This window comes from Xyrauchen texanus, chromosome 9, assembly GCF_025860055.1.
Source record: "Xyrauchen texanus isolate HMW12.3.18 chromosome 9, RBS_HiC_50CHRs, whole genome shotgun sequence".
In the NCBI taxonomy this organism is placed as follows: Eukaryota; Metazoa; Chordata; class Actinopteri; order Cypriniformes; family Catostomidae; genus Xyrauchen; species Xyrauchen texanus.
In genome coordinates this window covers 33641339-33653142 of record NC_068284.1, presented here as the reverse complement: position 1 = coordinate 33653142, position 11804 = coordinate 33641339, and the positions used below count along the sequence as shown (strand labels likewise).

At 38.5% G+C, this 11804-nt stretch overlaps 2 protein-coding genes across 2 annotated transcripts in view; one reads left to right on the top strand and one right to left on the bottom strand.

The window, feature by feature from the left end:
- The first annotated feature begins 2376 nt into the window (after window positions 1-2376).
- LOC127649718 (insulin receptor-like) lies at window positions 2377-4533 on the top strand. The gene is made up of 2 exons (XM_052134950.1): window positions 2377-2449; window positions 2589-4533. The coding sequence occupies exons 1-2, from the start codon at window positions 2377-2379 to the stop codon at window positions 3149-3151; spliced, it is 636 nt and encodes a 211-aa protein (XP_051990910.1). The 3' UTR covers window positions 3152-4533.
- A 7165-nt stretch (window positions 4534-11698) lies between these two features.
- The window catches only part of LOC127649717 (hippocampus abundant transcript 1 protein-like), an 11642-nt gene continuing 11536 nt past the window's right edge, over window positions 11699-11804 (bottom strand). Inside the window, exon 4 of the mRNA XM_052134949.1 lies at window positions 11699-11728. Coding sequence (XP_051990909.1) covers window positions 11699-11728 — 30 coding nt within the window. The remainder of the gene's footprint in view (window positions 11729-11804) is intronic.

Sequence of the window (11804 nt, the reverse complement as noted above, 5' to 3'; positions counted from 1 at the left end):
TTGTATATGTGCAACTCGACAGAATGCAGCGTCCCCGTAGCAACGTAATCCCCGCGACCCTTCTGTTAACAACAAACATGTCACATCCGAGAAATACTATGCTAGCTGAGGTAAGGGACATTCCATCATTTAAACTGTTGTGTATAAATTAGTAGTTTACGGAGCACGTAGATTTGCTTGTTTTTCTCAACAAAAACATGACATAAGATACAATATAAACATGATAACTATTATATGTTATATTATATTATATCTACAGTATGTTAACTGCATCAGTCTACTTCATTAGCATTTTCTTCGCTTTGCGTGAGCTTAAATACTTTCATTCTATTCTTTTTTTCTTTTTTTTTTACGCATTGCTTGTTTAAATATATTATTTTAAAAAAAACACAGGATATAATATAAGCTTGTTTTGATTTTAATTAGAAGCTTGTTTTATGTAATGGTGATGCAAACTTTATGACTAAAAAAATTATTTTACAACGTCTCTTTCTCATTAAGTTTTTCTTCCATTTCTTGTGTGGTCTCTAGTAAAATGCTTGCACAAAAGCAGTCCTAAACTACATTTAGGCTCAAGTGATTGGCTTGAAATGAAAATAACACTCAAGTGACAAACAGACAAGTAGGCTTAAAGGGTACATGGGCTTAATGGATGCCCTTACCCCACATTTTCATTTTGATCATGGCAGCAATAATTCATCAAATAATGATCAAATGATTGAGAAGAGCATTATAAGATGGCATATATCTAGATGCACTATGTAGTCAAGTGCACTGTTGGGATGTTATAGGGATAATTTAGGTGTCTGGATCACAGTGGTGGAGTGATGCTGAGTATGTCAGATCACAATGTTCTGCTGCATCCTCCACTTCAAAATGGGGTTGGGCGATATGTAAACATTATTTTAGCGATAATCACCTTAAAAATATTGCGATATACAATAACATTGTCAACCCCCCTTGCCGAGGGTCGTGAATTGTTTTGCTTTATTGATTTTGCTTTAAAATGTAATTTATTTATTGAAACACAAACAAACAAAAGACATTTCTAAATTCAAATTGCACTTTAAACTAAATGAAAAAAGCAGTAAAATAACAAAATGAAAATATATGTATTTAACCACCTTATTTAAACATTTACAGACTCCCAACAGCTCCATTTGCCATCACACACGTATTGCCTACAGATTAAGAACTAAAGACAATTATAAATGTAAAGACAATAATAATCATAGTAAATAAGCCAAATAAGTTCCCTTGTGTTCACAAAATAATGCTGCCAAATGTGTGTTCTTATCGAATTTGTGTTTGTATTGTGTTTTGGTATTACAGTTAATGCTGCCTAAAGTAATTAAAATGGAACTCAATTTTAGGTTCAAGGTGAACGTGTCTTGTATTACGTCAAGATTTAATCACTTTCGTCTTGGTTTCTTTAATACAAATATATATATTACTGAACATGCAGAGTTGCGTTCACAATGTATGCTAATCTTGTAGATATGAAGTGTACTAAACTTCGTGAACCTCCTGAGATTGTTGGAGATCATTTGCAGCATTCTCATTGATGTAACTATTCTTGCAAACGGTTTTCAGGCTAATGAAACAAAGAAAAAAGACTGATAACTCTTTCTATGTGCATGTTCCACGAGACAGGCTCTTGCTGTACGCCTCTGAACAAACAGCACATCAGGCACGGGCATTGATGGCTTTTGTCTGTTCTTAAAAATAGAATAAAGTGTGTTTCAGCATTTCTTGTGTTGTGTCACTCCGAGACGTCTTACAGATGAGCAAAAATAACCGCACATGAAATACACAAATTTGGACAAGGAGCTTGCAAACTGGATTCAGCATAGTCGCATTTGGCGGGTGGTGGGTGCAAATTTAACAACCTGGGCTACTGTTTAATATATTTGCTGACATCCCAGATCCATGGTTTTGCCATTTCCTGATATTATTGATCATCGTCTGTCAATGAGTGTCACAATCAGCATAGGCATATTTGTAAGATATCATTAATATATGATTACATCGTCCTATCGCCCAGCCCTACGCTAAACCATCACATATATTGTGTGCAAATAACCGTCGCTTTTCCTAGGCACAATGAATTCTTAGTAAATTCCCCCTTCAGTGTTTAAAGAAAGCAGTGAGAGGAATGAATCCACATCTTCAAAGGAATTGCCTTTTACCTAGACAAAGATATTCCCCTTCTCTTGTCACCTTTGTTGGATGGGTTCTGGTTTCCCACTTTGTGATAATAAGCAAAAGTCAGACCAGACATAAGAAGCATCTCTCTAGTTGTGCAGCTCATGCACTAGTAAACCATGACTGGAATGTTAAAAGCTGCAGGAAGAGTTTTTATTATCTTCATTAACCATGTCATGTTACATAGAATACATCAGCTCAAAGAGAGAAAATCGGACCATAGAACACATTTTTGCATTTTCAGGTTTGTTAATCGTTGTAATTGTATAAAGACATATATCGTTAAAGTTGAAGGTCATATGTTTCCCATAATCTCTCCTTAAGATTTTCATTGAAGCAATTAAAATGTTGTTTTTTTTTCTTTTCTTTTTTTGTCTTTCCAGTTTGCTCAAGTAAAGATATCAGAAATAACGTGACCAACCTGCGTGCATTGGAGAACTGCACCGTGATCGAAGGCCACTTAAAGATCCTGCTCATGTTCACGACTAAAGCAGAGGACTTCCGAGGCGTGAGTTTCCCCAAGCTGACGGTAGTGACGGACTACCTCCTCCTGTTCCGCGTCTATGGCATGGAGAGCCTCAGCGACCTTTTTCCCAACCTCACTGTGGTGCGAGGCAATAATCTCTTCTTCAACTACGCCCTTGTACTGTTCGAGATGCTGCAGCTGAAGGAGATCGGCCTTCACAGCCTGATGAACATCACGCGTGGAGCTGTACGTGTGGAAAAAAACCCTGAACTCTGCTACCTCTCCACCCTCGATTGGTCCAAGATCCTTGACTCTGATGAGGACAACTACATCATGGCCAATAAGAACAGTCGAGAGTGTGGAGATGTATGCCCAGGCACGTTTCAGGGCAAAAGTACCTGCCAATTTACCACCATCAATGAGGCCTACAACGAGCGCTGCTGGAACCAAAAGTACTGCCAGAGAAGTATGTATTCTTAAGTACTTTTTTATTTCTGTTTACTTTAGTTTGGTGCACTTTGTAATTTTTTGTTATGTTGCGCTCACACCCAGCAGTGTATGTGCAGAATCACATAAGAGCAAAAGTGCATGCCAGTGCTTATGAATGTGCGCCAAGCACCATGTTGAATAATGCATTTTGTTTTCTCTAAGACTGATATGACTAATCTCATTTGAGTGTATATCCTTTTAAACATATATATTTAAAAATATAAATATTTATACAAAGTTTTTTAAAAACTTTGTTTAAAAGTTTATTTATTAGCAAAACAATCACTTAGAATGTAGTTATGCCCTATGACGAATCCCACTCATTTAAATTTTCTCCTTGTCATCAAAAAACATTTGAAATCACTTACCCCATTTTCACTGGTGTATTAAGGTAATAATATTTACATTACCATAGAGTCCTGAGATGTTTTGAGAAGTGTGTGGAAAGTTGTCAGGGCTGTATGTGTGTGTGTGTAAGAATGTGTTGTGAACATTGGCAGTACATTCACTGGGTTCTTTTAGCAAGAGGCACAGTACACGCAAACCATGCTAGAAGCAATAAGTCAGGTGATTAGCTGTTGTTAAGTAATCCAAGTTTCTGTTTCAAAGCTTCAACCATGTTCGAGTATATGACGCAATAGCCCTGTGTGTGCGTGTGTGTGTGCGTGTGTGTGTGCGTGTGTGTGTGTGTGTGTGTGTGTGTGTGTGTGTGTGTGTGGATGTTTGTGTGTTTTTACCTGACAGAATCAGCTGGAGTGGCCAATCAGACAAGCCTGACTGCAACGTTTGGTTGTAAAACTGCAAATCCGTTAAATTTGCAGTTCTGATGAGTAGAGTTTGAGCATATGGAAGAATTTTGCATGGTGATGCAAAGCCCTGAGCTCACATAATTATGCAACACATGGGGCACATCATGTAACTGTTCTTTAAATGAGTAGTATGGTTTCATGTGTGTCTGGAGACATGGTCCTCTTTAAAAAGAAAATAAATTACTCTCTTGTTATTAGTGGTGTCTGCTAAGCAAAGCTTCACGAATACTATTGCTCAAACTTGGGGTTAAGGATTTAAAAAAAAAATCAAGTGATTGGACTTGTGATTTTCACTTTGTGGACGAATAAACTGGCAAAAATATAAAAAACATTGGTATATTTTCATTAAAGTGAGAGACTAGTCTACCAACAAGTCATTTTAGTCTTTCCTTATCCATTCCAGACATCTAATTAATTTTCACAAAATTAGAACCGAAATCGATTTGTTTATTATTAAAGGCTCTTAACATGCTGATTAATAAAGATAAATTTAGAAGGGAAAAACGTTATGGTCTAAAAGGTGCTTTGAAACCACGCTAACTCATGCGGTGCTTCATGTCTACACACATACAGGGAAAAGAGGCAATGCGTGCGGAGCGGGACAGGGTAGAAATGATGCGTGTTTTGTGCCAGAGAACAATATTCAAGATTACAGCGAAGAAAGATCAGAGCTGTTGTCCACATCACTGTTGTTCTGTCGGGCTCTTCACTAGAGACGATGAGAGGGCGCAACCGTTGTCATGAAGTCTTGCGGTGCGGATGGAATCAATCCGGTGTCCGACGTAACTAATCGTTAGCAAAGCAGCTAGCATTAGCAAGTTCATCCAGTCTGACCCTACGTTACCACTGGCATGTTGTGAGCGAAGCTGAGAGCGTTTTCAATTCATTCCTTTGAAAGCCGAGCATCATGTTCGCAAGGTGGATAGTAGGATTGGCAGTGGTGCGGAGCAAGCTCTCTCCTAGCGCTGTGAGTGCCTATGAGCGGATTTCATCCTCTCCAGTGGAAACGCAGCCTGAGAAAGCCGAACTGCTTGTGTTTTAGCGACATGCGAAAATTCCTCAAACGCTTATCATGGATTTTCTTTATCGTGATATATATCAATATAGTTTTATTTCCTAGCCATACTGTGGTATGATTGTTGGGGTCAGACGGGCTGGTTTGAGTATTTATGTTACTGCTGATCTTCTGGGATTTTCACGCACAACAGTCTCTAGAATTTACTCAGAATGGAGCCAAATACAAAAAACATCCAGTGAGCAGGAGTTCTTTGGATGGAAACACCTTGTTCATGAGAGAGGTCAATGGAGAATGGCAAGACTGGTTTGAGCTGACGGAAAAGCTACAGTGACTCAGATAACCACTCGGTACAATTGTAGTGAGCAGAATGACATCTCAGAATACACAACATGTCAAACCTTGATGCAGATGGGCTGCAACAGCAGAAGACCATGTCTGGAACTTTATTAGGAACATAGTGTTTTTAATAAAGTGCTCAGGGAGTGTAAAGTAAATGGCATTGCAGTGGTGAGTTTTGCATGTGCAAATACATGAGTTTTAAAAATTCATGTAAAAATTCAGCTCTAATAATGCCATTAATTGACACTCCAAATATATATATACACTCATCAACTTTCAATAACAGAGCAGCTCCTTTTCTAATGCTACTTTATCTGTTTGGGGAGTTGAAGGGCACAATCCCTAGAGGTGATTAATGTAGATTGGAAGGGTAGTCCATGCTATTAGCACTTTGAGGAAATCCTTGTTTGGGTCACTGTGACTATAGTGGGATAGTATTGGATGGAGTATTTGGCCAAAGGCAGAGATTTAAAATGCATTACTATCTAGTGATAGAGTAAGCCCTTGCTTGGTGCTTGTGGTGAAGGGCTTGTGGTTTGGGGTCTACTACTACTGCAAGCATTTAACAAGTTGTAAAACCACAGAACATTATAAAGCATTCAGAAATACTGTAAGATGAATTTCATTTTCACACAGCTTTGGTCTGTGTATGTTGCATAGACCTCATACAGTTTTTTTTAAAATCACAGCAGAAATTGCATTCTTGATCTATAATGGATTATGAAGATATTAAACCTCTTTCAAAGCCTCTTTTGGATATTGCTATTGTGTGGATTTTGCAGAAAATAATGGCTTGCAGTATATACAAAATATGAATATATTTTGTGCAGCTTTGTTAGGGGTTTCTGTCATTTGGCAACTCTTTTTTTTTTTAATTTTTTTTTTTTATAATTATTTTTTTTTTTAAATCGGCTCCCTATATCATAAATCAGTATATCATGAACACTATGGGTGTAAAGATTAGCTCATCTCACGACTCGTTTCAGTTCACAATACTGAATTCACAATTTAGTTAGTCTCACAATACTTTAAACAAAGCCTGAATCAAGATACATTTTATTTTTTTATTTTTTTTAAGATTAGCATAGAGACAAAGACAAACAAAACGTATATAGAATACAATGAATCAACATTTAACTCTCACTACTACCCCTCCCCATTCAAGAACCCCGACCCCAAACGAACATCCCAGTGGTCTTACATAAGTACACACACACACACACACACACACACACACACACACACACACAGAGAGATATGTATATATACATACATGCATACATATACATAAATCCTAAAATTTTAAAACTACACCTCTCTCTCCGCAGTCCCACTCAGAGTCCCCCCAAAACCTACAACATTTCCTATTAAATTAATCCCATATCCCCATCCTTCTACAAGTGACCTCTTCAAAGTCTGCCACCCTCCCCATCTCCTCACACCACTCACGAATTGAGGGCCCTCCAGCCGACTTCCAACCCCTGAAAACAATCTGCCTGCCTATCATCGCACTGGTTAGGACCCAATTTATTATGGATTTATTAGGGCTAAACATGGTTATGGTTAAGCTTACACAATAAAGCAAGACACCTTGATTTCAAACTTTTGAAATTAATTTTTTATTTATTTGAACTAAAAGTTCAAATGAAACTGGAAAGTGCATTTAAAATGTGTTGTTCAACTTTTTGAAAACAGTTTACAACAGTTGTGAACATCTCTCTGGCAAAGAAGCTTCATCTGTGCATTCTCTACCCTTTGGGTATTTTGTTATCAAGGAAGATATATCGTGTGTGAATAAATTTGTTTTGTTACCTCCTTCATGATATATATCCAATTACATCGGAAACCTCCGGGCTGAGGGATTAGTGAATATTCTTGTTTTATTGATTTTGCATTGAAAATTAAAAAATTAATTTAAAAAATGGAAAACATAAATCAAATACATTTTTAATTTCAAACTGCACTCCCAATGAAACGAAAAATCTAATTAATAAATAATAAAGTAATAAAATAATATATATATACAGGTCCTTCTCAAAAAATTAGCATATTGTGATAAAGGTCATTATTTTCCATAATGTAATGATAAAAATTAAACTTTCATATATTTTAGATTCATTGCACACCAACTGAAATATTTCAGGTCTTTTATTGTTTTAATACTGATGATTTTGGCATACAGCTCATGAAAACCCAAAATTCCTATCTCAAAGAATTAGCATATCATGAAAAGGGTCTCTAAACGAGCTATTAACCTAATCATCTGAATCAACTAATTAACTCTAAACACCTGCAAAAGATTCCTGAGGCTTTTAAAAACTCCCAGCCTGTTTCATTACTCAAATCACGCAATCATGGGTAAGACTGCCGACCTGACTGCTGTCCAGAAGGCCATCATTGACACCCTCAAGCAAGAGGGTAAGACACAGAAAGAAATTTCTGAACAAATAGGCTGTTCCCAGAATGCTTTATCAAGGCACCTCAGTGGGAAGTCTGTGGGAAGGAAAAAGTGTGGCAAAAACGCTGCACAATGAGAAGAGGTGACCGGACCCTGAGGAAGATTGTGGAGAAGGACCGATTCAGACCTTGGGGACCTCGCGGAAGCAGTGGACTGAGTCTGGAGTAGAAACATCCAGAGCCGGCGTGTGCAGGAAATGGGCTACAGGTGCCGCATTCCCCAGGTCAAGCCACTTTTGAACCAGAAACAGCGGCAGAAGCGCCTGACCTGGGCTACAGAGAAGCAGCACTGGACTGTTGCTCAGTGGTCCAAAGTACTTTTTCGGATGAAAGCAAATTTTGCATGTCATTGGAAATCAAGGTGCCAGAGTCTGGAGGAAGACTGGGGAGAAGGAAATGCCAAAATGCCTGAAGTCCAGTGTCAAGTACCCACAGTCAGTGATGGTCTGGGGTGCCATGTCAGCTGCTGGTGTTGGTCCACTGTGTTTTATCAAGGGCAGGGTCAATGCAGCTAGCTATCAGGAGATTGTGAGCACTTCATGCTTCCATCTGCTGAAAAGCTTTATGGAGATGAAGATTTCATTTTTCAGCACGACCTGGCACCTGCTCACAGTGCCAAAACTACTGGTAAATGGTTTACTGACCATGGTATTACTGTGCTCAATTGGCCTGCCAACTCTCCTGACCTGAACCCCATAGAGAATCTGTGGGATATTGTGAAGAGAAAGTTGAGAGGCATAAGACCCAACACTCTGGATGAGCTTAAGGCAGCTATCGAAGCATCCTGGGCCTCCATAACACCTCAGCAGTGCCACAGGCTGATTGCCTCCATGCCACGGCGCATTGAAGCAGTCATTTCTGCAAAAGGATTCCCGACCAAGTATTGAGTGCATAACTGAACATAATTATTTGAAGGTTGACTTTTTTGTATTAAAAACACTTCTTTTATTGGTCGGATGAAATATGCTAATTTTTTGAGATAGGAATTTTGGGTTTTCATGAGCTGTATGCCAATCATCAGTATTAAAACAATAAAAGACCTGAAATATTTCAGTTGGTGTGCAATGAATCTAAAATATATGAAAGTTTAATTTTTATCATTACATTATGGAAAATAATGACCTTTATCACAATATGCTAATTTTTTGAGAAGGACCTGTGTATATATATATATATATACACACACGTAACCACATTTCCTTTTACCGTCAGCAAGAATCCCTCTAAACATGCAGGTGGAAAATTACTTACACAAATGAAGACATAAAAACAATTAGAAATGTAAAATAATAAGTATAATTATGATAATAATCACTGAAATATAAATCATGGTTCGAGGTGAACATGTGTTTGTATTATTTTATATAGTTTGTATTATTTTACAGGCTGCAGAGTTGCGTTCACAATAAACTGCTCTGTGGAAATAAAGTGAACTGAACTTTAAGCACCTCCTGAACTGAGATGTCTGAGGTCATTTGCAGCACTCATAAAATAAATAAATTGGAAGGCAGAAATAAAGAGTGAGATCCTTAGATGCACGTGTTACACGAGACTGCACATTCAGGATCGTTACCACTTTACCGGCGTCACTGCGGCTTGCTTCGTGTATGCACTTGTAAAAACATTTTTAAAGGCTCATTATTACGTTTTAGTATTTCTCTGTAATGTAGAACAAGTTTAGCAATATTACTGATAACATTCTTTCTCAGCCCTGGAACTCAAACCATTTTCTGTTACTAGTGGTTTTCCTTGATGCTACATGTTTATCACTGACATTGACGAGATTAACTCCTTAGGTATCGATATTTGGTACCGAACGACAAGATATTTTTAGATACTTGATTGTTTAGAGGCAGTTCGGTCGGTGCCTAAAATGTATCAAACTCGATACCCAGCCCTAGTATTTATACATCTGTTGATGACAGCCCCATCACCCAAAACACAGAGTCTCGGGCAAAACAGAATCCAAAAACCTAACACGAAACACTGTACATTCGACCAAAATTCCTGAATCTCAGTTCACCACAAAAAAACGTGGGCCATGTCTCCATCTTCCGATTGGCAACGCCAGTATGTGGGTGTATCTTTAAGGCCAAGTCTATATAGTCTAGAGCATTGGTTCCCAACCTGGGGTCCGCGCCCCCTCAGGGGGGCGCCAGAGTTCACATGGGGGGAGCGGGAGCGGGAGCGGATATGCTTTGAGGTGAATAAATGTTCCACTAATAATTTTATATAAAAATATTTTTTCAAAGTTTTAAAAAAATCATATGCTTACAATGCCAAGATAAGGCAGTCAAAAATTATCTCTTATATAAAATAATTATTTAAATTTTGCGCGCACACCGTCACTTGCCCAATGTGCTTGTTGTCATAGTAAATGCGGTGATTCTTCATCAGAGGCGAAGAAAAAGTTAAGACACTATGACAAAACCTACATAAATTTTGGTTTTATTGAAGGCCAAGACAAGTCTCGGCCAGAATGTGTCTTTTGTGGTGAAAAACTGGCAAACGACAGCATGAAACCAAGCAAGATGAAAAGACACCAGGAAACGAAGCACCCAGAGACAATCGGCAAAGATAAGGAATTCTTAGAGAGAAAAAAAGAGATGGCTCTGTCAAAAAGATCGACAGACATCAGAAAAGTATTCGAAAGAGCAGGTAGTGATTTACAGAAGGCCACTAAAGTTTCCTTTGAGTGTTTGCTGTTGATTGCCAAGGCAAAAAAGCCGCATAATATTGGAGAGGAGTTAATCAAACCCGCCTGCATTAAAATAGTGGAGGGACTATGTGGCCCGCAAGCAGCTGAAAAGGTTAAATCTGTCCCACTTTCTAACAACACTGTTAACTCTTTCCCCGCCAGCGTTTTAAAAAAAAGTTGCCAGCCACCGCCAGGGTTTTTGACGATTTTCGCTAAACTTTAATGGCCCGCAGAATATTTTCTTCCATGAATATATGAAGATGCTATATATCAAAATAAATATCTGAGCCTCTGCTTTTAGGCAAAAAAAAAAACGATTTTATTTTATCTTCATTTGTTCTTTTTTTATTGCCACTTGGACAGAGGTAGGTTTTGTCAAAAACAACATTTCGGACAAAAAGCTGAGAAAAAGGCATTTTTATCAAACAAGTGCTTTAGTATTAGTTTGGTGTTCCACTTCACATTTGAGACGATCGCAGTCTGTTTCTTTGATCATAGAGTTGCGTACTCTTTCAAAACATGCGTGCGGGTCTTCCTTACCGTATACCACCTAAAACACGGATACCCGGAAAATTCAGTGTTTGGCGGGGAAGCATTTTTTCATAAAACCCGGAAAATTCCGTGTTTGGCGGGGAAAGAGTTAAAGACAGAATTGATAAAATGGCAGAAAACTGCAAAAAACAGTTGCACAAAAAGCTTAGAGAAGTCCAATTTGCTATACAGATGGATGAAACGACCACAGTAGCGAGAGAGTCTGTGCTTATCGTATATGTACAGTATGTGGACGGAGATGAGTTGAAACGGGACATACTTATGTCTACCAATTTACCCACAACAACTACAGTTCAGGTTATTTTTACGGCTGTTGATTCATACCTCACATCGTACAATCTACCCTACACAAATATCGTCGCTTGCTGCACGGATGGAGCTGCCGCGATGATGGGTAGAAATAAGGGATTTAACAGCCGTTTGATGGAAAAAGCTCCAGACTGTGTAATTTTCCACTGTATGACATCGCCAGGCACTCGCCAGTAAAAAAACTGTCCAGAGACCTTGGTGACACACTGGCAACAGTTGTAAATGTCGTAAACTTTAAAGCTCGCCCTACCAACCAGAGATTATTTGCACAACTGTGTGAGGATGAAGTGCACCAAACTCTACTGCTACACAAGGAGGTGCGCTGGCTTTCGCGTGGCAAAGTGCTTGTGCGCTTTCTAGAACTGCAGGATAAAATCCTGGAATTTCTGCAAAATCAAAACACACTGTTGGAGCAGCTGACTGATGTGTTCTGGATCAAAACCGCATACCTTGGTGACATAT